Here is a 20,604-nt window from a genome sequence, read left to right as displayed (position 1 = left end):
GTTTAGGGAAGCCGAAGTGGGTAGATTATCTGAGCTCAGGAGTTTGGGACCAGCCTGGGTAACATGGCGAAACCCCGTCTCTACTAAAAATACAAAAAATTAGCCAGGCGTGGTGGTGTGTGCTTGTAGTCCCAGCTACTTGAGAGGCTGAGGCAGGAGAATTGCTTGAACCCAGAAGGCGGAGGTTGCAGTGAGCCGAGACCGCAACACTGTACTACAGCCTGGGCGACAATGTGAGACTCTGTCTCAAAAACAAAATAAAACAAACCAAAAACATTTTCAATAGAATTTTAAAATGAGGCAAGGGTATTATGAAATGGACTAAGTCAACTTTTAAGAAATAGGATCCATAATAGAAAGATCTCTCTTTCTTTTAGAGACAGGGTCTCCCTCTGCCATCCAGGCTGGAGTACAGTGGTGTGAACATAGCTCACTACAGCATTGAACTCCTGGGCTCGAGCAATTCTCCTGCCTTAGCCTCCTGAATAGGTGGGATTAAGGAACCCATGCCTAGCTAATCTTTTAAATTTTTGATAGATACGGAGTCTCGCTATGTTGCCTAGGCTGCTCTTCAACTCCTGGGCTCAAGTGATCTTACTGCCTAAGCCTCCCAAAGTGCTGGGATTACAGGTGTGAGCCACCGTGCCTGGCAAAAATCTGTTATTCTATAAGATGGAATGTTATAATGAAAAGGGCACTCATGGAAGAGAAGATATTGACTATAATTCACAATAAACCATCACTACATGTTAACAAGTTGTGTGACTTGGAACAGTTCACTTAACCCTTCTGGGCTTTCCTTATGTATAAAATAAATGCAAGGGAAGGACTAATTTTTTTTTTTTTTTGAGATGGAGTCTCGCTCTGTCACCCAGGCTAGAGTGCAGTGGTGCAGTCTTGGCTCACTGCAACCTCTGCCTCCTGGGGTCAAGCAATTCTCCTGCCTCGGCCTCCCGAGTAGCTGGGATTACAGGCGCCTGCCACCATGCCCAGTTAATTTTAGTATTTATAGTAGAGACGAGGTTTTACCATGTTGGCCAGGCTGGTCTTGAACTCCTGACCTCAAGTGATCTGCCTGCCATGGCCTCCCAAAGCGCTGGAACTACAGGAGTGATCCACCATGTCCGGCTGCTATTTTTAATAATAAAATTTTATGATTCTTATAGAGTACCATTGTTTTGTCTGGTTAAAAAGATAATTAGATTGGGTGTGGTGGCTGATGCCTGTAATCTCAGCACTTTGGGAGATTGAGGTAGGTAAACTGCTCGAGCCCAGGAGTTCAAGACCAGCCTGGGCAACATGGTGAGACTCTGTCTGTACAAAAAATAAAAATAAAAGCTAGCCAGGCATGGTGGCATGTGGTGTGTACCTCCTGATTGGCTGGGACTATAGGCTACTCAGGAGTCTGAGGTAGGAGGATCGCATGAGCTGGAGGTCAAGGCTGCAGTAAGTAGGGACTGCACCAGTGCACTCTAGTCTGGGCAAAAGAGCAAGACCCTGTATTTAAAAAAAAAAGAAAGAAAGTGAAAAGATAGGGGCTTTTATCAGAAGTACTGCACATAATGTAGTAGCAAAAGCATGGTATATGGTAGATTTTCAATAAATGTTAGAAGGAATAAATAGCAAGAGGTAGAGTTACATAGGGTAATAATTAGCTTAAAGTAAGGCATTATCAGTTCTGATTTACATGTTTGGCAGACCTCAACTAGTGGTTATGAAAATTATATGGAACCTATGGGCAAAATAAACAGATTTATGGGCCAGGTGCAGTGGCTCACGCCTGTAATCCCAGCACTTTGGGAGGCCAAGGCAGGTATCACTTGAGGTCCGGAGCTCGAGACCAGCCTGGCCAACATTGTGAAACTGCGTCTCTACTAAAAATACAAAAAATGAGCCAGGGCCAGGAGCAATGACTCACGCTTGTAATTCTAGCACTTTGGGAGACTGAAACAGGCGGATCACCTGAGGTCAGGAGTTCGAGACCAGCCCTGAGCAACATGGAGAAACGCTATCTCTATTAAAAACACAATATTAGCTGGGCGTGGTGGTGTATGCCTGTAATCCCAGGTACATGGGAGGCTGAGGCAGAAGAATCGCTTGAACCTGGGAGGCAGAGGTTGTGGTGAGCCGAGACTGCACCATTGCATTCCAGCCTGGGCAATGAGAGCGAAACTGCATCTGAAAAAAAAAATTAGCCAGGTATGGTGGCTCATGCCTGTAATCCCAGCTACTTGGGAAGCTGAGGCAGCAGGATCGCTTGAACCCAGGAGGTGAAGGTTCCAGTGAGCCGAGATCATGTCACTGCACTCCAGCCTGGGCAACAGTGAGATCCCATCTCAAATAAATAAATAAACAAACAAACTAACAAACAGATTTAAAAATCATCAGATAATGAATGCCTTTCTACTGAAACCATACTGCCAAAGGACTTCAATTTTCTTTTCTTTCTTTTTTTTTTTTGTTGAGACACAGCCAGGCTGGAGTGCAATGGTGTGATCTTGTCTCATTGCAATCTCTGCCTCCCAGGTTCAAGCAATTCTGCCTCAGCCTCCTGAGTCGCTGGGATTACAGGTGTGTGCCACCACACCTGGCTAATTTTTCGTATCTTTAGTAAAGACAGAGTTTCACCATGTTGGCTAGGCTGGTCTCAAACTCTGACCTCGTGTTCCACCTGTCTTGGCCTCCCAAAGTGCTGGGATTACAGGCGTGAGCCACTGTGCCTGGCCAGGACTTCAGTTTTCTATTCATCTGTGTCAGATGAATTGTTTTTCCCCAAATAAGATGACATGCACACAATTACCTGATTTATCTATAATTGCGTCTATTTCTTCAACGACATCAAAATAGGCTTCATTGTTTGTGTACTTTACCCCTGCCCGACGCCATGGTATGTTGGACAGCTGCCCAGTGGGGAGTGTGTCCCCAACATTACTACTGCCTAGAAACCCAAAAAGAAGGCAAAGTTGATGTGTAAAACAGTCATGAGAAAATGTATTACTGGGAAAAAGAAAGCTGCTTCTTTAATGTTTGGATTTTTCTTAATGAACTTGTGGATGGTCTCTAGAATTGTCAGACATTTCCATACCAACATGATCAAATTTCTAGAAGAGAAAAATAGGCCATGTGGCCCTCTGTTTACCTGCCAAACCAGGTTAAATTTATTTACTTATCTTTTGCTTCCTGTGTGTTAACAGTAACCTAATCTAATTCCAGTGGCTCAAAAACAGATTCTCTGCCACTGATGAAAAAAGAGGCTGGTTGTTTCAAAATCTTCTGCCAATAAAATGTCTCCACTGAGAATCCAGAGTTATAACTAGGCCCTTCAGTATTCAACTTTAATTTACACGAGATGCTGCCAAGCAGGCCTCAGTGGAATAAATGGAATCTGGGCTTTTCCTATTTTAAGGTCGACATACCCATATGGCTGCAATATAGCTAGTGTTCAGTATCCGGCTAATTTCCTGGTAAACTGACACATGTCTAAAAATAAGTGTGGTTGTCCAAAACACCTATCTTTGAGCTGTGACTTACTTAACATTTTGGTTAATTTATATTTCCAATTCGAAAGTACTACATACTTAAAAACAACAACAAAAAGGTGGAGTTCAGAAAGGTGGTTTAAAGAAAAACACTAGACTTCTTACTAACAAAATACATTTACCATTAACATTTTTGTTAATATTATGGTATTAACATTTTAATATAATATTAACATTTTGGTATATTTCTTTAAACATTTCCACCACCAGAAGGTTGCATTTTTTTCTATTGTAATAATTTTTGGTTTTTAATTGCACTTTAAAATACAGTCGCAATCATACTGTATCTATAATTTTGCAGTCTACTTATGATTGGTGTTCCTACCTGCAACCTACAATCATGTTATCTTCCTGCTCAAAAACCTTCAATGGTTGATCACTGACTTTATGATAAAAGCTAAATATTTAGCCTAGCTTTGAAGGACTTTCTCTACTTTTTAATCTGATCTCTAACTTCTCAACTGAAAAACAGTTCTGCTTCTGCATTAATAAAACTTTAGGTTTTTCTCTTTCATGTGTGTTTTTTTCTCATACAGTTCCACCTATGGAGAATGCTCTTACTCCTCCCTCACTTCCTGAATTCTACTGATTCTCCAAGGTGGCCGCCCACCACAGTTCAGGAGGGAATACTTCATTAATGGAACCATTCTCTTGAACTTTGTAATATACTGCCTTATGAATCTGTTATGTTTTGCATTCTATATTTTAGTAACTTTTCTCTGACTATAAAATACATGTTTATTTTGGAAAATTAAAAAGTATAAAACAAAAATAAAGATAATCTGTATTTCTTTAGCTGGGTATAATCATTGTAAATATTTAGAACTTTTTGGTCTGAGTGAATATTTATATATAAGAATAATTTTTTCAGTTTTGTGCTGACTTTTCAATTTAACATTATATCATGTGTATTTTCCAATGCTATTACATTATCTGTGAAGTATGGAATTGCTTTTTAAAGTCTTATACAGTTATTTACTTATTTTAATTTTTTTTCCAACGTCCCATTCAGAGTATAAGTTTTAGGAGCACAGACATGCCATCTTATCTTTCTTTGAATTTCTCTCAACATTCACCCTTACACAGAGGATGAATAAAGAGCTGCTGAATGATCTTTTTCTTACAGGCCTCTCTCACCTCATTTTTAGGTCAAGGCACTGGAGAGGGGTTTACAGTGGTGGACAGTGGAGTTGGAGTGGCATATAACATTTCATAGGAATCTTTCTCTAAAAGACTTTAAAGCTTTCGAAAGAACATTGGCATCTGGGTGTGCCTAATTTCTAGCTACACTCAAGAATTAAACCCAACTGGAAGCTTACAATATAAGTACAGGCCCACAATGCATGCGATCTCATGAGTAAACTATTTTTCTATTTTTTCTTAATACATCTTCTGCATGCATAAAAACAAAGACTCGGAGGATATTGTAGTACTGTGTGGTTAAGAGTCTTAAATTTTCTATTCTCTAGTAATTGTGGAGTAGCAGCATACCAGTTATGTTATTTTAAACATTAAAATGCCAGTCTGTAAATGGACTAAATTCTCTTCTAAGTGGGCTCATATACTGGCTTCTTTAGGACTAACTGGAACAATTTATTCAGTCTTAGTATTTAGTGTTAAATAATGGTAATAATATTGTTGTGGTATTTTAGAAAAAAAAAAAGAGTAATAACCAAAAGTTCTTTATCACTTAAGGTCTAGCCTTTTTCTATGAAAATAAATATACAATACATCCATTTTAACTTTACCAGTAACTTTAATTATGGCTGAATTGTACTACCTTAATAATACATCAGATCATGAACAATAATGAGTTGTTTACAAAGTTTTAATTGCTCAGTTACCAGTAAAGTATGTTTTCATCTTACCTGTAATAGAGTTGACAACAGACCGTAGAATTGTTGGCGGTTTAATTAATTCTTTCAAAATGTTAGATTCGGTAGCCAGTGGAAATCCATTGTCTAACATTTCTTCTAAGAGTTCATATACTATGACCACATTATCCTTAATCGCAGCCTCTGAACACTCACCAAAGTAGTCCTGACAAAATACACAATATCACACAATGGAAGGCACAAAGAAAGGCTTGCTAAATACTTTTTGTTCTGAAGAACAAACTTACAATAGCATTATTCATTGCTTAAGATGCTGAACATATGTAAAACAGAGCCAGGGAAAAAACCCTCCATAGGCCGGGCACGGTGGCTTATGCCTGCAATCCCAGCAATTTGGGAGGCTGAGGCGGGTGGATCACTTGAGGTCAGGAGTTCAAGACCAGCCTGGCCAACATGGTGAAACCCTGTCTCTACTAAAAATACAAAAATTAGCTGAGTGTGATGGTGCACACCTGTGGTCCCAGCTACTTGGGAGGCTGAGGAGGGAGGATTGCTTGAACCCGGGAGGCGGAGGTTGCGGTGAGCCAAGAGCACGCCACTGCACTCCAGCCTAGGCGACAGAGTGAGACTCTGTCTCAAACAAAAAAAAACAAGCAAACAAAAAAACCCCTCTATAGTCCTAACATTATTCCTCAGTATTTTCTTGATATTTCTAGCCTGAATTTAATTCCTATTACACATTATACTAGAAAGTATTGAGACATTAAATTGGAATTTGAGCTATAAACTTCATTCACCCTGATTAACTATTCCAACATACACATAGATAAGCTTAAATTGTTTGGTATATTCAGCAAGACAAGAGAAAAAAATAAAACGTAAATACAGAAGAGTTCATAACCAATGAAAATCTTGAGACCATTGAGAGAACTGTATGTGGAGGGCATTATTGTTTCCTGATGATATGCAGTCATCCCTTGGTAGTTGTGGGGAATTAGTTCCAGGATCCCCTGTGGATACCAAAACTCACAATTCTCAAGTCCCTGACATAAAATGGCATAGTATTTGCACATCACTTATACACATCGCCCTATATACTTTAAATCACCTCTAGATTACTTGTAATATCTAACACAATGTAAATGCTATGTAACTATTTGTTATACTGCATTGTTTAAGTAATAATGAGGAGAAGAAGTTTGTACATGTTCAGTTCAATTTTTTTGTTCAAATATTTGCCATGTAAGGTTCGGTGAATTCATGGATGCAGAACCCATGTATATGGAGAGCCAACTGTAATTTGTAATACATATAAAAAATAGTAAATACAGCAGCCATGTGTGCAACTGTACACCACATAGAAAAGGATTTATGAATTTATGCTTAAACAGAGAGAAACAGACAGTAAACATCAAAACCTGGGTAATTAAATAATATAATCATGTCTCACCTCCAGCTAACTTGGGTCATTTAAGTTAGAAAGGTATGATAGATAACCAACCTGAAAAGTGTCAGCAACTCGATGTAGGAACTCAATTACAAAGAGAGGTGGCACTTCAGTCTGTATGACAGATACAAAGAAGAGCTTATCCCGGTAGATACTGATGAGGTAGTGGTGAGGTGTTGAAATGACAGGTGGTACATTTTCAACATCAGCAGCTTTCTCTTGAGCTTCAAAGAAATAATCACAGACAGACTGGCTCACAACGCTCTTCCAGTGCTTCTCTAGAAATATGTCACCGGAACAGTTTATGAGAAATAGACTGTGGATCATTTTCTGTTGGGGCAAAGATAGGTTTAAATTTATTATACATTAAATATCATTTAACATATACAAAAAGATTATACACTTTGACCAAGTGGGACTTATTCCAAGAATGCAAAAATCAATCAATATGATATACAACTAGAACTAAAACAATCATTTCAAAAGGTGCAGAAATTGCATTTGACAAAATCCAACATCATTTTACAAAAAAAAAAAAAAAAAAAACCCAAGCCACTTAAGAACAAAAAGAAACCTCCTCAGCCAGGCTTGGTGGCACATGTCTGTAATCCCAGCACTTTGGGAGGCTGAGGTGGGTGGATTGCTTGAGCTCAGGAGTTTGAGACCAGCCTGGGCAACAGGGCAAAACACCATCTTTACAAAAAATACAAAAATTAGCTAAGCATGGTGGTGCTTGCCTGTAGTCCTAGATACTCAGGAGGGTGAAGCAGGAGAATTGCTTGAGCCCAGGAGGAAGGTTGAGGCTGTAGAGAGCTAAGATTGTGTCACTGCACTCCAGCCTGGGTGACCAAGTGAGACACTATCTTTTTTTTTTTTTTTTTTTTTTTTTTTTTGAGACGGAGTCTTGCTCTGTCACCCAGGCTGGAGTGCAGTGGCCGGATCTCAGCTCACTGCAAGCTCCTCCTCTCGGGTTCACGCCATTCTCCTGCCTCAGCCTCCCGAGTAGCTGGGACTACAGGCACCCGCCACTTCGCCCGGCTAGTTTTTTGTATTTTTTAGTAGAGACGGGGTTTCACCGTATTAGCCAGGATGGTCTCGATCTCCTGACCTCATGATCCGCCCGTCTTGGCCTCCCAAAGTGCTGGGATTACAGGTTTGAGCCACCGCGCCCGGCCGTGAGACACTATCTTAAAAAAAAAAAAAAAAATTCCTTCATCTGATGAAAACCCCAAAGCTAATACTATATTTAATGGTGAAAGACTGAACACTTCCTCCTTAATAACAAAACCAAACAAGGATGTCCAGTCCCATCATTTCTATTCAACATGGTACTGGAGGTTTGAACCATGGCAATTAAGCAAGAAAATAAAACAAAAGGCTTCCAAATTAGAAGATACAATCTTGTATATAGAAAATCATAAGGAACACACACACACACACACACACACACACACACACACACACACACACACACACACCCCCACACCCACCCCTATTAGAGTTAATAAATTTAGTTCAGCAAGCTTGCAGGATACAAGTCAATATACAAATCAATTATATTTCTATCCACTATAGCTATAAAATACTAAAAATGGGCCGGGCATTGTAGCTCATGCCTGTAAACCCAGCACTGTGGGAGGCTGAGGAAGGAGGATTGCTTGAGCTCAGGAGTTTGACCAGTCTGGGCAACATAGTGAGACCTCATCTCTATTGAAAACAACAACAACAACAACAACAACAACAAAAAACTGAAAATGAAATTAAGAAAACAATTTCAGGCCTGGCACAGCGGCTCATGCCTATAATCCCAGCACTTTGGGAGGCTGAGGCAGGCGGATCACCTGAGGTCGGCAGTTCAAGACCACTGGCCAACATGGAGAAACTCCGTCTCTACTAAAAAAAAAAATGCCGGGCGCGGTGGCTCACGCCTGTAATCCCAGCACTTTGTGAGGCCGAGGCGGGCGGATTGTGAGGTCAGGAGATCGAGACCATCCTGCCTAACACGGTGAAACCCCGTCTCTACTAAAAATACAAAAAAAAAAAAAAAAAAAAAAAAAAAAAAAAGCCAGGCGTGGTGGCGGGCGCCTCTAGTCCCAGCCACTTGGGAGACTGAGGCAGGAGAACGGCGTGAACCCAGAGGCGGAGCTTGCAGCGAACCGAGACTGCGCCACTGCACTCCAACCTGGGCGAGAGAGCGAGACTTCGTCTCAAAAACAAAAGCAAAACAAACAAAAAACAAAATTAGCTGGGTGTGGTGGTGCATGCCTGTAATCCCAGCTACTAGGGAGGCTGAGGTAGGAGAATCACTTGAACCTGGGAGGTGGAGGTTGCAGTGAGCTGAGATGGCGCCATTGTACTGCAGCCTGGGCAACAAGAGCGAAACTCTGTCTCAAAAAAAAAAAAAAAAAAAAAGGAAAGAAAGAAAAAAAAAAAAAGAAAATGCTTGTAATCCCAGCTGTCAGGGAGGCAGAGGTGGGAGGACAGCTTGAGTCCAGGAGTTTGAGACCTGCCTGGGCAATATAGCGAGACCCTGTTCTCCACAAAAAGGAAGAAAAAAAAAAATTCATTTACAATAGCATCAAAAAATTTAAATATGTAGAAAACAAATTTAACAAGAGAAATACAAGACTTGTATACCAAATATTACAAAACGTCAGTGAAATAAATGAAAAAGACCTAAAAAATTGGAAGATATTCCATGTTCATGGATTGGAAGACTTGATATTTTTAAGATGGCAACATTTCCCAAACTTACCTACACTTTCAATACAATCCCTATTAAAATCCCAGCTGCCTTTTTGTGGAATTGGACAGGCTAATCCGCAAATTCATACGGAAATGAAAAAGATCAACAGTCAAAACAATCTTGGCTGGGTGCGGTGGCTCACGGTTGTAATTCCAGCACTTGGGGAGGCCGAGGTGGGTGGATCACGAGGTCAGGAGATCGAGACCATCCTGGCTAACATGGTGAAACCCCATCTCTACTAAAATTAGCCGGCCGTGGTGGCACGCGCCTGTAGTCCCAGCTACTCGGGAGGCTGAGGCAGGAGAATCGCTTGAACGCAGGAGGTGGAGGTTGCAGTGAGCCGACACCCAAGATTGCACCACTGCACTCCGGCCTGGGTGACAGAGCGAGACTCCGTTTCAAAAAACAAAACAAAACAAAACAAAAACACAAAAAAACAAACCCAGCTGCCTTTTTGTGGAATTTGACAGGCTAATCCTAAAATTCATATGGAATTGAAAAAGATCAACAGCCAAAACAATCTTGAAAAGGAACAACAGGGGCGAAGGGGGCGGGGTGCGCCCTCCCTCCCCGGCCAGGGCGCTTGGGAGTAGGGACCCACGCCTGCAGCTGAGCATCCTTCCTGGGGGCCACTCTGCTGTGGAGCCACTCTGCTGTTCCAGGGACCTGGGAGGAGCCCTTGGTTCCCGCACACATCCATCCCAGTCGGAGCCTGCGTTTCCTGAGCCGGGATCTGGGGCGAGACCGTGCGCTCAAGCCCCACGTCCTCGTCTGCCTTGGGGCGCTCCTGGCTAGCTGGTCGCCGTAGGTTAAAGTCACCTTACACCTGTAACCAGTGGACTTTCCTACACACCTTTGCAAGCCTTTCTGTGCTGACCAGAGCCTTGAAAGCGGGGTCTTCTGCCTTTACTTTTGGAAAAGCTTTTTATTTTGAAATATTTGGCTGACTTACAAAAGACTTCCCCTCACACTTGACATGATTGACAAAAGGTCTGAAATGCTTCATCTATAGTCTGATTTACTATGAAAAAAGAATTGGGGGGATGCTTACAAAAGTATGTAGAATGTAAAAAGATTGAAAAAATATATTTTTGAATTTTTTTAAAAAAGAAAAGGAACAACAAAGACGGATAACTCGTGCTTCCTGATTTCAAAACTTACTACAAAACTACTGTGTGGTATTGGCACAAGGACAGATATACAGATCAACAGAACATTAACCCTTACATTTATGGTCAACTGATTTTCAACAAGGGTGCCAAGACCTGGGTGACCAGTTGGAGAGAGAACAACCTTTTCAACAAATGGTACTGGAACAACTGGATTTCCACATACAAAAGAATGAAATTGGATACAAAAAGCAACACAAAATGTATCAAAGACCTACTTGGAAAAGCCAAAATGATAAAACTCTTAGAAAAAAATATGCATAGATTTTGACTCTGGATTAGACAATGTTTTTAAAGATATGATACCAAAAGTACAGGCAAGAAAAATAAAAAATAGATAACCTAGAGTCCATCAAAATTAAAACTTTAGTGCTTCAAAGGACATTATCAAGAAAACAAAAATCCACAAAATGAGAGTAAATATTTGAAACCATATATCTTAAAGGAACCCCTATCTGGAAAATATAAAGAACTTTTACTCAACAATAAGAAGGGGCAGGTGTGGTGACTCACAACTGTAATCCTAGCACTCTGAGAGGCTGAGGAGGGAGGACTGCTTGAGACCAGGAGTTTCAGACCCTGTCTCTACAAAAAAAATTTAAAAATTAGCCAGGCATAGTGGCTCACATCTGTAGTCCCTGCTACTTGGGAGGCTGAAGGGGGAGGATTGCCTGAGTCCAGGAGTTTGAGGCTGCAGTGAACTATAATCCCACCACTGCACTCCAGCCTGCGTGACAGAGGGAGACCTTGCCTCTAAAACATATACATAAACAAGCCACTTAAAAAATGGGCAAAGGATTTGAAAAGAATTTATCCAAAGAATATATACATACAAATGAATCTTACAAATATGATGTTGAATAAATGAAGCCAGATGCAAAAGAATATACCCAGTATGATTTCATTTATATGAAGTTGTAGAACAGGCAAAACTAATCTATGTTAAATCAAATGGTTTCCTTTATGGAGAGTGGAGGGCCATGGGGATGATCTTCAAGGGTGCTGGTAATGTTTTCTTTTTTTTTTTCCTTTTTTTTTGGGATGGAGTTTTGCACTGTGGCCCAGGCTGGAATGCAATGGCGTTATCTCGGCTCACTGAAACCTCCGCCTCCCGGGTTCACGAGATTCTCCTGCCTCAGCCTCCCTAGTAGCTGGGATTACAGGCACACACTGCCACGCCCAGGTAATTTTTTTTTTTTTTTGTATTTTTACTAGAGAGGTTTCACTATGTTGGCCAGGCTGGTCTCGAACTCCTGACCTCGAGATCTGCCTGCCTTGGCCTCCCAAAGTGCTAGGATTACAGGAGTGAGACACCACACCCGGCCAATGTTTTATGTCTTGATCTGCATGATGTTTACAAGCTGTGTTCTGTTTATGATAACTCATTAGGCTTTACATTATGATTTGAATACTTTTCTGAGTGTTAGTTATGCTTCTTATAAAAGGTATATTGTTCCTGCAATATAGAGGACAATGGAAAAATATCTAATTATCTTACCTTGTTCCTATCTTTTACGTGTATAAGCACAGTGTCAGGTTTTAGTCTAGTGGCTCAATCATTCCAAGTAATAGTACTATATCATAAATGCAGTCTAAGAAGAAAGAATTTAAAACCTATGAATATAGTTTCTATGAATGAAGATAAATTCCAAAGAGGAAAGGAAGACTTTCCAAAATTGATTCATTTGATTCCGTTGACATAGAAAACAACATCAACCCTTTATGAAAGCAGCTGACATTTAAAGAATATGTGGTGATGATCTCCCCTTCCCATTGGACACATGTTCAGTAGTTATCAAGTAAATAATACTAATTACTAAGATACGTTTTAGTAATTATTGTCTCAATAAAGTATGAACACTGTTAACCGTTTAGGGTTCCCGTTTAATTAGAAACAAAAAAGTTTCTTTGTTTAAAGCCCTCGTTTAGCCAAGCAATCAACTTGAGTTATTAGCAATAAACTCTGACACCTCAGGCTTGGAACCTGCCATATTTTTCTACTTTATCTAGTCAGATGATTTGCTTAGTAGGCTTGCTTGGTGTCTTATATTTCTCTCTGGGTATTAATATAAGTGCCATTAGAATACTCAGACTTGCTATATAGAAACTGCTGATTTTAACTATAATCTTAGCTGATAAATTTTCACTTTCATTTTTTAAATGAAACAAGAATATCCAACCATAGGATATGCAACTAAATTTTTATTATTACACCTTTTTCTTGGAATAAAATTAGCATCTGAAATATAAAATATGACTTCAAGAGGAGCACTGTAATCCACAAGGAGACTCAGATTTGAGCACTTCAGGTGAGTCACATATGGAACACAGCATTCTTTGCAAAAATTAATCTTTCGGCTCCATTCAATGTGGTTATTTTTGGCCAGGCACAGTGGCTTACGCCTGTAATCCCAGCACTTTGGGAGGCCAAGACCAGTGGATTACCTGAGGTCAGGAGTTCAAGACCATTCTGGCCAACATGGCAAAACCCTGTCTCTACTAAAAATACAAAAATTAGTCGGGAATGGTGGTGTGCGCCTGTAATCCCAGCTACTCGGGAATAAGCTTTTTTTGTTTGTTTGTTTGAGCAGAGTCTTCCTCTGTCACCCAGGCTGGAATGCAGTGGTGTGATCTCTGTTTACTGCAACCTCCGTCTCCCAGGGTCAAGCACTTCTCGTGCCTCAGCCTCCTCAGTAGCTGGGATTACAGGTGTGGGCCACCACGCCCAGCTAATTTTTCTGTTTTTAGTAGAAACGGGGTTTCATCATGTTGGCCTCAAGTGATCCGCCTGCTTTGGCCTCCCAAAGTGAAGCTACTGTACTCAGTCCCCATTCAAAGTGTTTTATTCCTTAAAGATAATGAATAATACTATAAATGAATTAATACTATCTAAAATGTATTGAGTACTTATTATGGGCCAGACACCATTCTAGACACTTTATCTCATCCTATTTTCACAATGTTATGCTATAAATACTACTCTTATCCCCGTTTTACAGACAAGACAATGTCATCTCAGAAAAGTTAGGTCAGTTACCTAAGATCACGCAGTAAGCTAGGATTCAAACCTAAATCCAGCTGAATTCTGAGCTCCTGCTCTTATCTACCTCGCAGAGACTAATTATTAGGAACACATTCTAATACAGCACTGTCCAACAGGGCTTTCTGCAATGATAGAAATGTCCTTTATCTGTGCTAATATGGTAGCCACTACATACATGGCTATTGAGCACTTGAAATGTGGCTAATGCACCCAATACTGAAATTTTAATTTTTTTTTTTTTTTGAGACAGGGTCTTGCTCTATTGCCCAGGCTGGAGTGCAACTGTGTCATCTTGGTTCACTCCAATCCCCACCTCCAGAGCTCAAGTGATCCTCCCGCTTCAGTCTCCTGAGTAGCGGGGCTTACAGACGTGCATTACCACACTCAGATGATTTTCAAAGTTTTGTTTTGTAGAGACAAGGTCTGCCTATATTGCCCAGGCTGGTCTTGGACTCTTGGGCTCAAGTGATCTTCCCACCTTGATCTCCCAAAGTTCTGGGATTACAGGTGCGAGCCATCAAGCCTAGCCTGAAGTTTTAATTTTAATTAATTTAAATTTAAATAACCATATGTGGTTAGTAGTCAATATATTGAACAGTGCATGAGTGTGCTGCTTCAGCTTATGATTTATTTATTTATTTTTTGAGATGGAGTTTCGCTCTGTTGCCAAGGCTGGAGTGCAATGGTGTGATCTCTGCTTACCGCAACCACTGCCTGCTGGGTTCAAGCGATTCTCCTGCCTCAGCTTCCCAAGTAGCTAGGATTATAGGCATGTGCCACCATGCCCGGCTAATATTCTGTATTTTTAGTAGAAATGGGGTTTCACCATGTTGGCCAGGCTGGTCTCGAACTCCTGACCTCGTGATCCACCCGCCTCAGCCTCCCAAAGTGCTGAGATTACAGGCGTGAGCCACTGCACCCAGCCTAGCTTACGATTTAAGAGGAGATAAAGGACATTTCTTGTTTAGTTAGGAGCCAAAACACATTCTAGTTTTTATGCTGAGGAAGTTTAATAAATTATTTAGTGTGGAAGTTATATTTAAAAGCACTGACACAGGTTATCTAAAATCATTCATCCTATGGAAGGTATAGTTCACAAGGATTTATAGTGCTCCATTGCCACAATACACTCTAAAAGAGTTGCTTGTTCTGGAAGCAAGTGATTTTGTAGTTTCTTTATTTTAGGGCCAGATCTCTACTCATCCTCTTAAGCTGGTGAAAAATTCTTTCCAGGAAAGTTTCCACTGAAGTTGTTTTTATTGGCAGTAGTTCAGGTCTCAGAATACAGAAAGTTAAACCAGCCTTCTAGATTTATTGTTGTTATCCTTAGTGCTGAGATGAAAGCATAACACTTGTAAGTTCTCGACTATGCTTAGCTTTAAAACCCATCTTAACCTTCTATAATAGGAAAAGAGAGCTTACTTCTTCTATCCATATTATGATCAAGGGTCTAATGCATATAACAATTAAATAATACCACACGTTGCAGTGTAAATTAGCCTGTTTCTTTAACTATTTATCATCCTTTTAGTCGCTGCAGTTATTTTTAAATTATTATTTTAATAAACTTTCTGGGAAAACTCCACACTCATTATCACCACAACCATCTTTTCATTCCTAGTGGCTTTTGAGTCATAAAACAGAATTCTCCCTGCTTATTTCAAAGACACTAGAAGAAACTGTGTTCAGAGGCAGACCCATCAGAGCTTTGACTGCAGCTTAAATACATCATAAATCCTTTTTACTAAACATTTTATAATCACCCTGGGTAATTCACAAGCAATGCATTTACAATAGTCAAAATATTCTTGGAAGTCAGTGTCTACAAACAAAAATGTATTCCTTCTATATATAATAGGATGGAGGCACAGAAGGGCCTATACTGAATATGAGAGAATGAGACCAGAAAAGCATCTACTCTTCTGATTCTCAGCCAATATCTTGACCACATATTCATTCAACACAGAGTTTTGAGGCACTGGGTATACAAGAACAAACAAAATTAGAGTTCCTACACTCACAGCATTTAGAGGTCAGCAGAGAAGACAACTTAATACAGTAGGATGTAATTCCTACGATGATACAGGAAATATAGTGTGCTATGGGAATCTACAAGGCTTAGAAATGAGAGAGAACACAAGACAAAGAAATCCAGTATAAATTTAGCAAATTCGGAAGCTGGAGGGAAGAGGGGAGATGAAACTGGAGAAGGAGGGAAGCAGAGACTGATTGGTTCATGGAGCATGCTAAACTTGTTAAGGAGTTTGGACTTTATTCTTAGTGCAATGTAAAGTCATTTTATAATTTTTTTTGGTAATCATGCAATTTGATTTACATTTTTAGAAAGATTATACTAATTACACTGTGGAAACTGGATAGCTGGTAACTGAACACTGTGACACCAGTTGGGAGATGAGTGGTGATGGCCTGGACTAGAGTCTTGACTATGGGGATGGGGTACAGTGAAAAGATAAGATAAACATTTAGGTTTTGTGTTAAAAAACATTTAGGCTTGGACGAGGGGGTATGTGGAGATGAGAGAGATGTGTCACTTAGCCTGGTCCTGTGTAATCTGACCAGTTCTGGATATATCTGACCCAAATAAATATATTCAAAAAACTATTATATATACACTTCTGGTGCTTTAGAGAAGCCTGATTGGAATCAGAATTGTAAGTAATCAGGATTTTTTATTAATGGGAATTAACCACAAGGAGAATTGAAACAAAAGAAAGAATGTGTATAGTATGAAGAGAGCATAATCATGGCAGGAATTCCAACATTTGAGTAGCAGGTGGGTCAAGGAAGTGGACCTAAAGAATGACCGAGATGTGACTGAAGAGGCAAAAGAAAAAAAAGCAGGGTAGTTTTTAGTAACTATAGTATATTAGTGTATTTCCAGAAGAATGGAGGGGTAAATACTGTTACATGGCACAAATAGGTTAAGCTACGAGAATTAAAAATGTCAGCTGGGCACGGTGGCTCACACCTGTAATCCCAGCACTTTGGGAGGCCGAGGTGGGCGGACCACCTGAGCCCGGGAATTTGAGACCAGCCTGGCCAACATGGTGAAATCCCATCTCTACTAAAAATACAAAAAAATTAGCTGGGTGTGGTGGTGGGTACCCATGATCCCAGCTGCTCGCTTGAACCCAGGAGGCAGAGGTTGCAGTGAGTCGAGATGGTGCCACTGCACTCTAGCCTGGATGACAGAGCGAGACTCCATCTCAACAACAAAAAAGAATTGAAAATGTCTGTTGATTTAAGAGTGTTTTTTAACTTTCTTTCCTTAACGCCTGCTAAGAAGCCTTTTTAGACTTCATCTTCTTACCACCCTGCCAATCAAACTCCTCACCCATAAAGCTTTCTATTATTCTTTCTTTTTTAATTGTAAATTGACAAATTATAGTTGTATATATTTAGGGGTACCAGATGTTATGACTGATGAATAAAATGTGGAATAATTAACTGAAGCTAATTAATATCACCATAAAATTTTAATACCACAGAATATTCTCTGTTTATGTAATGTATTTGTGCTCTATACATAAAAAGAGTATATATATTTTTTTCACCTCACAAGAAGCGGTTTTTATCTGCTTTGAGATTGCATGATTTAACACACAGAGGACATTGGTGATCTTGGTAAAAGTGGTTTTGGTGGGCTAGGTGTGGTGGCTCACACCTGTAATCCCAGCACTTTGGGAGGCTGAGGCGGGTGGATCACGAGGTCAGGAGTTCAAGACCAGCCTGGCCAACATGGCGAAACCCTGTCTCTACTAAAAATACAAAAGTTAGCTGGGTGTGGTGGCAGGCACCTGTAATCCCAGCTACTCGGGGGGCTGAGGCAGAAGAATCACTTGAACTCAGGAGGTGGAGGTTGCAGTGAGCTGAGATTATGTCACTGCACTCCAGCCTGGGTGACAAGAGCAAGACTCTGTCTCAAAAAAAAAAAAAAAAAAAAAAGTAGTTTTGGTGGTAGTTCAGTGGAATGCTAGAAATAAGTGGGCTGGGAAATAAACAGCAAGAGGTGTAAAAAAAAATAGAGATATGTAGAGTAGATTCAAGAAGTCTAGCTGTGAAGAGGATAAAAAGATAGGAAAATAAATGCAGCAGTTCATAAAGTGAAGGAAGAATACATTTAAATGCTAAAGGAAAGGTGTGAATAGAGGAGAAAAAGCTGACACAGGAGAGAGGGAAAAACGGAAAGAGGACCCTGACACAGCAGGATAGCATGCTACTGGGAGACTAGGTGAAAGAGTTTGCCTTCTCTAAGGAGAAGGAACACTTTCTACTCTTCAGATTGAAGGGAAGGTTTGTATACTTGACTGCAGGCAGATGATGGTTCTCCTTCTCTGTGTAATGGGAGAGAGGTCATTTCCAAAGGGAGGGAGAAATCCTCTTCTCTGTAAATACCATGTGCTACTCGTGAATTGACATAGTACTGAGCTACTTAAAAATATTTAGCCTGCAAAGAACTCCAATAGAGTATGTGTATATGTATTTTTTTAAGAGTTAGGGTCTCACTTTGCTGCCCAGGCTGAAGTGCAGTGGACCAATCATAGCTCACTATTACTTTGAACTCCTGGGCTCAAGTGATCCTTCTGCCTCATTCTGCCTCCGCCTCCTGAGTAGTCAGGACTACAACCATGCGCCACTAAGCCTGGCTAATGTTTAAATTTTTTGTAGAGATGGAGTCTCGCTATGTTGCCCAGGCTGATCTCCAACTCCTGGCCTCAAGTGATTTTCCCGCCTCACCCACCCAAAGTGCTAGGATTACAGGTGTAAGCTACTGCACTCTGTCTGCCAACAGTATATTGTTGGTTTTTTTTGTTTGTTTGTTTGTTGTTTTGAGATGGAGTCTCACTCTGTTGCCAGGCTGGAGTGCAGTGGCACGATCTCAGCTTACCACAACCTCCGCCTGCCGGGTTCAAGCGATTCTCCTGCCTCAGCCTCCCGAGTAGCTGGGACTACAGGCACATGCCACCACGCCCATATAATTTTTGTATTTTTAGTAGTGACAGGGTTTCTCCATGTTTGCCAGGATGGTCTCAATCTCTTGACCTCGTGATCCACCTGCCTCAGCCTCCCAAAGTGCTGGGATTATAGGCATGAGCCATACTGTGCCTGGCCATATATTATATTAAATGGTTAGAAATAAAAATCATAAGATTAAGAAAACCTAATCTTGTTGCAAAGAGAGCTTTCCTAAAGATACGTCAGGTCTTTTTTTTTTTTTTCCGAGGCAGAGTCTCACTCTGTCGCTCAGGGTAGAGTGCAGTGGTGAGGTCTCAGCTTACTGCAACTTCCGCCTCCCGGGTTCAAGGGATTCTCCTGCCTCAGCCTCCCAAGTAGCTGGGACTACAGGCGCGTGCCACCACATCTGGCTAATTTTTGTATTTTTTGTAGAGACAGGGTTTCACTATGTTGGCCAGGCTGGTCTCGAACTCCTGACATCGTGATCTGCCCGCCTCAGCCTCCCAAAGTGCTGAGATTACAGGCGCCTGGCCAAGATACGTAAGTTTAACATAATTCTTTTCTCTTATAGTGTCAATAGAAACTGTCACTCTGCCTTTCCCAAATTAATCCTTTCACTTGTAACTTGATCCCATTCCTTTCCTTCTCTTCTGGGAGGTAAGACTTTTTCTTGAATCTTCAAATAGTTGCTTGTTTCCTGCCCCCAAATAGATATCTTGTATTCTTTAAAACAAACCCCAAACTTTCCCCCACCTTGCCACTCTCAATAATCTTGCTTCATGCACCAAATGATGAAGGATTAGTCTCCACTTGCAGTCTTTCCTCAGTTACTATTAAAGCATCTCTCTCAAATAGCTCAATGACTTTCTAATTATAAAATCCAACGACCTATTCTGATTTCAGCTTCCTCCTCTGGCCATTGCAGCATTTTATGTCATTGATAACTTTCTCCTAAACAAAAATACTTCTTACCCTTTTATATGAAACTTCATCTGCTTTGGGTTTCACCTTGAAAGTCTTTCGGGCTTAATTCTCACAATTTTTTTTTAAAAGTCTTTCTACAATCTCCATGTAAACCACTTTCAAATTCGGTAAAACTCAAACTCCGTAAAATTCCTCCTCCTGTCAGTGACACCATCTTCTTAATCACATAAGGCTGTAAGCTTCGGGTTCAAATTTACCAAATACCAACAGCCACATCGCCCGTCACTTTTCCATACTCACTGCCACCTGCTCAGCTTAGAACCCCGTTACCTCTCTCCTGAAGAACTGCAATACCCTTCTCACTGCATTCCTCACCCCAGGCTCTTCCAGGCACCACCCATTAACAGGACGTCCGCTCAGGTCCTTTTGGGGTTTTGTCCTCCAGAGCAGAAACCTGGGACTGAGATTCCTGCCGTCTGTACAGAGGGGGGACCCAGGAAGCTCGACCTCCGGGGCTCAGGCGCCTGAGAACACTAGGCTGCAGGTGGACCGCTCCCTTCCGGCCTTGCTGGCGAGAAAGCCCGGAAGGCCGGGAGTGGGGGGAAGCCAGGCCCTGGCCCACGGCACCAAAGACGCTCCTAGAGCCCAGATCGGAGTCGGGGGCCCCAGCTATTCAGCCTACTCCCGGGTTTTGGAGCTGTCCCCAATCCACATATTTCCCGCCCCTCACACTCACCCCGACACCTGTGCCAGTCAGTGATTCGGCGCCGGGTCCTCTCCAGACCGAAGCTGAGGAAGCTGAGAAGGCCGCGAGGACCCGCAGCCGGAGTGCCCAGGAGATTGCCTGATTAACAGCTTCAAAGACACCGACTATGTCTACCATATTAGAAAGATTAAATATGCCGGAAGACCGTAAATGAGAGG

General features: G+C 41.2%; 1 protein-coding gene across 7 annotated transcripts in view; it reads right to left on the bottom strand.

Moving 5' to 3' along the window:
• The window catches only part of AP3M1 (adaptor related protein complex 3 subunit mu 1), a 30,207-nt gene that overhangs the window by 9,428 nt on the left and 175 nt on the right, over positions 1-20,604 (bottom strand). For 2 of the 7 annotated variants that reach the window (XR_013398071.1, XM_077946543.1), the window contains exons 1-5: positions 20,417-20,513; positions 12,235-12,328; positions 6,876-7,151; positions 5,408-5,579; positions 2,801-2,938 (exon numbers count right to left, since the gene is read on the bottom strand). Coding sequence is in view for 4 of the 7 variants with exons in the window: in XM_077946543.1 (XP_077802669.1) it covers positions 2,801-2,938; positions 5,408-5,579; positions 6,876-7,148 (583 nt within the window). In the remaining 3 variants the exon portion in view is untranslated. Of the gene's footprint in view, positions 1-2,800; positions 2,939-5,407; positions 5,580-6,875; positions 7,152-12,234; positions 12,329-20,055; positions 20,514-20,604 lie in introns of those variants that run through there. The other 5 variants (XR_013398072.1, XM_028826452.2, XR_001447139.3 and 2 more) reach the window with 3 other exon arrangements.

The sequence above is a fragment of the Macaca mulatta genome, chromosome 9 (assembly GCF_049350105.2).
Source record: "Macaca mulatta isolate MMU2019108-1 chromosome 9, T2T-MMU8v2.0, whole genome shotgun sequence".
In the NCBI taxonomy this organism is placed as follows: domain Eukaryota; kingdom Metazoa; phylum Chordata; class Mammalia; order Primates; family Cercopithecidae; genus Macaca; species Macaca mulatta.
The sequence above is the reverse complement of the archived record's forward strand: the minus strand, read 5'-3'. Positions and strand labels throughout refer to the sequence as shown.